This window comes from Triticum aestivum, chromosome 6D (assembly GCF_018294505.1).
Source record: "Triticum aestivum cultivar Chinese Spring chromosome 6D, IWGSC CS RefSeq v2.1, whole genome shotgun sequence".
NCBI classification, from domain to species: domain Eukaryota; kingdom Viridiplantae; phylum Streptophyta; class Magnoliopsida; order Poales; family Poaceae; genus Triticum; species Triticum aestivum.
This window is the reverse complement of record NC_057811.1, coordinates 24,132,711-24,136,510: the sequence shown is the minus strand read 5'-3', so window position 1 is coordinate 24,136,510 and position 3,800 is coordinate 24,132,711. Positions and strand designations below refer to the sequence as shown.

Genomic DNA, 3,800 nt, shown 5'->3' with positions numbered 1-3,800 from the left:
GAGAGAGAGAGGTGGTTGTACACAAACTGTCAATGAACAATTACTAACAAGTGGCACAAATTCTAAAGCGCAACTGCTCTTTGATGAAAAAACCAAGTAGTATTCTTGATATCGACAAAATTTCAGGAAAAACACATGTCAATGTTCGAGCTTGATGAAATTTCAAGTAAAAATTGAACAATATGTTTTCTAGGTGATCACTTCTTAGCGCAATCGAAGTGACTCGGATGTTGCTTTACCCTATACATGATGCAAAATAGTATTTTTGGTTCCCTTTCGAAACTAATTGATTCAAAAATCTTAAGATCTCAAGTTGCCGATTCAATAATGACTAGATTAAAGAGGTTTGTTCCAATTTACATTTAGAGCGAACCCTAAACATTTACAAATAATCGAAGACCAGCTGTGAATTTCATAAATCAAATAAGATAAAATACATTCACACTTAAATATAATTTAAAATTCTTAATGCATAGCTTAAGATCATGTGGGTGATAGAACAACATCCAACATTAAGTGCAATTTAGTCTCAAATGCCATGCTATTGGTATTACAAAAACATAGTGGAGTACAACATTAGAATGTTGCATGCATTTCCGCGGGCCATCTCGTTAAAAATCCCTGATGTCCAGTATAGCCCAATAGCCCATTAGTCCATTGTCCCGCTAACCCTAACCCACACGGACACGCCAGCTCGCAGGTAGCGGGAGGGATCACTCGCCGCCGGCCGCCGCCTCCCGTCGTCCTCTCATCCCCCGTCGTCTTTATCATCTGATAGACCGATGGACACCAATAGAAAACCTTGCCGCGATGGCGCGAACCCACGGCAAACCCATTCCGATTTCGTCCTTCGGGAAGGCCGTCGTACTCTGCTTGGCCCTGTTCGCCGCATGGCGCCTCTGCTCGACCCTGTTCGCCGACGCGCCTCCTCGTCCTCGTTTCAATGTCCGCGATGCGTCGTGCCTGCCTCTCGCCAGGGAGGTCGGCGTCCGGGCGGCCGCCGGCACGGGAAGCAACTTCGTCGTCTCGCCGCTGTCGATCCACGCGGCGCTCGCCATGGTGACCGCAGGCGCGCGGGGCGACACGCGTAGGGAGCTCCTGCGATTCCTCGGTTCAGCGTCGCTCAACGAGCTGCACCGCGCGCCATCGAACGAGCTCGTCGGCAGGCTCAACGGCATAGCGCAGACGTCCTTCGCCTGCGGCGTGTGGGTCGACCGGAGGCGGGCGCTCAGGCTAGAGTTCGCGGCCACCGGCGCGTCGCGGTACGGCGCCACGGCGGAATCCGTGGACTTCGTGTCGGGGGCCGAGCAGGCGAGGCTGCGCGTGAACGCCTTCGTGGCGGACGCGACGAAGCAGCTCATCCGCGACATCCTCCCTCCCGGCTCCGTCGACTCGTCCACGGCGGTCGTGCTCGCCAACGCGCTCTACTTCAAAGGAGCGTGGTCTCACCCGTTCGACCTCTTCACGGCGCCGTTCCACGTCCCAGGCGGCACCACCGTGGGCGTGCCGTCCATGACGACAGGCCGGTCACAGTACATCGCGCTCTACCCGGGCTTCAGGGCACTCAAGCTGCCCTACAAGAACGACGTACTGCGGCAAGCTGATGCATTCTACATGCTTATTCTTCTCCCGGACAGCGGCACTCTCAGTCTCGCCGATATCTACGACAAGGCGGTGTCGACGCCAGAGTTCATCAGGAAGCACAAGCCGGTGAAGAAGGTTCCGGTGGGGCGGTTCATGGTGCCCAAGTTCAAGTTCACCTTCGAGTTCGAGGCGTCGTCGGATATGGGAAAGCTTGGTGTCACCAGGGCTTTCAAAGTCGGCGACTTCTCAGGCATGGTGAGCAGCGGAGATGGGCATGGGCAGGTCTCCATCTCCCGAGTGTACCATAAGGCCGCCATCGAGGTGGACGAGCAAGGCACCGTGGCCGTTGCTGCCACGGTCATACGCATGGATGGTAGTGCGTTTGAGAAAAAGGAACCACCGCATTTGGTAGATTTTGTGGCGGATCGGCCCTTCTTGTTTGCCGTGGTTGAGGAGATGACAGGTTAACTGAATAAGTACATGATTACTCTATAAAATGTGGAACACTTAGGTTTTCGATTTGAGTAATTGAACATGTGGAACCAACCTTGTGCACAAGATTAATGTCTAGGAACTCAGAATCCCAACCAATAATGGTACAACCAAGGAAGGGCAGGAGATGCAAGCTATGAAATCGTACTCTTCTAGTTATGCCCTGGCATTTAATCTTGGATATGATTTTGTTGATATTGTGTCAAAGTCTTAAAGCAAGCAGTCAATAATCACTCTTGTCTCTTGGACAGGAAGGAGTGTCCAGCCTTTTACTGTTTTACAGATGCATAGAAATGTTGAAAGACAAGCTGAACTCCACAAGCAAAAGGGAGCCTTGCTCTGGATTCCACAGCTGGATTGCCATAAACTCTTTTCACATTTTCCCTCCTTAACATGCTTGCAGTAAGCAAACCACCTACAGTTTTCTCAAAGGTGCAGAGCTCCCATAAAAGAAAAATCCTTGTTTACTAACTGATATAGAAGAGCCATGTGGCAGCCGAAGAACTTCAGACATAAGAAGCAAGGAATGACTTCTTTTCACACAGTTTGCAAAATAATTTTTGTGTGGTGAAACATGTATCAAGACGAATCCTGCAGAAATCAGTCTCTACATATTTGAAGTGCAGCAGTCCTAATTAGGCCCTGGCCTTTTTTGAGAGAGCAACACCTCCTGGAGCTTCTGGTACAGATGCATGAAAGTGTTGAAAGAAAAGCTGAACTCAGTCTTCCACAAGCAAAAGTAAGTCTTGTTATGAATTCCACATCATTTTCCTTACTGAGCATACATGCAGTAGGCAAACCACCTACTGTTTTCTCCAACGCAACGTGCAGAGAGATCCTTCTCAAAATCAAGGGTGCAGAGTCCAGTCAACCTTTTTTTTTATCTGGCTACTACTAATTGAGAGACAGACTGATACAAGCGCCATGTGCAAAGGAACATCTTCTTTCTGCCATCTTACTCTGTTTCAGTTGCCAGTTTGCAAAGTTGTTCTACTTATGCACTGGCCATCAATCTTGGATTTGATTTTTTGGATGTTAATATTTTAAACTCTTATGAACATCATCACACGCTGGAGCATTTTGAAAAGATTACTGCTTGAGCATCTCCAAAGCAGCCCAGCCTTCATAGATGGCACCCACATCCTAGCTCTGCAGCCAAAAAGGAAAAAAGATTTGTGGAGTCTGTCAAACAACCTCTGAGCCACCCTGCACCAGGGTGAACTGGAACAGGCACTACTAGAAAAAGGGCTAAAGATGGAATGGCCACTAATGGCGCACCAGACATGTGGTGCGCCATTGCTATGTGCTGGTGCGCCATTAGTGTGTGAAAACACTAATGGCGCACCAGACAAACCGTGCGCCATTAGTAACAAATTTTATTTTATTTTATTTTTCCAAACATACTAATGGCGCACCAGGACACAGTGCGCCATTACTAGTTCTAACTAGTAACGGCGCACTAGCCACATAGTGCGCCACTACTATATTTTTTTATTTTTTATTTTTTTGCAAAACTACTAATGGCACACCAGGGAACAGTGCACCATTACTAGCGATCCCCCTCCATCTCGATCGCTATCCCAGCTCGCCAGATCCGGCCCCCCTCGCCGCCGAGCACCCCCCGCACCCTCTACCCCGCTCCACCGGGCGCCGCCGCCGACCCCCCCGCACCCTCCCCCGCTCCACCGCCGCCGACGACCCACCGCACCCTTCCCTGCTCCACC

General features: G+C 49.8%; 1 protein-coding gene across 1 annotated transcript; it reads left to right on the top strand.

The window, feature by feature from the left end:
• Window positions 1-724: 724 nt before the first annotated feature.
• LOC123140859 (putative serpin-Z12) lies at window positions 725-2,357 on the top strand. Its single transcript, XM_044560129.1, has one exon. The coding sequence runs from the start codon at window positions 811-813 to the stop codon at window positions 2,050-2,052; it is 1,242 nt and encodes a 413-aa protein (XP_044416064.1). The 5' UTR covers window positions 725-810; the 3' UTR covers window positions 2,053-2,357.
• Window positions 2,358-3,800: the final 1,443 nt, after the last annotated feature.

Excerpts from the sequence above, each read along its gene's own strand:
- LOC123140859 (XM_044560129.1), top strand. The coding sequence starts at position 811 with ATGGCGCGAACCCACGGCAAACCCATTCCGATTTCGTCCTTCGGGAAG.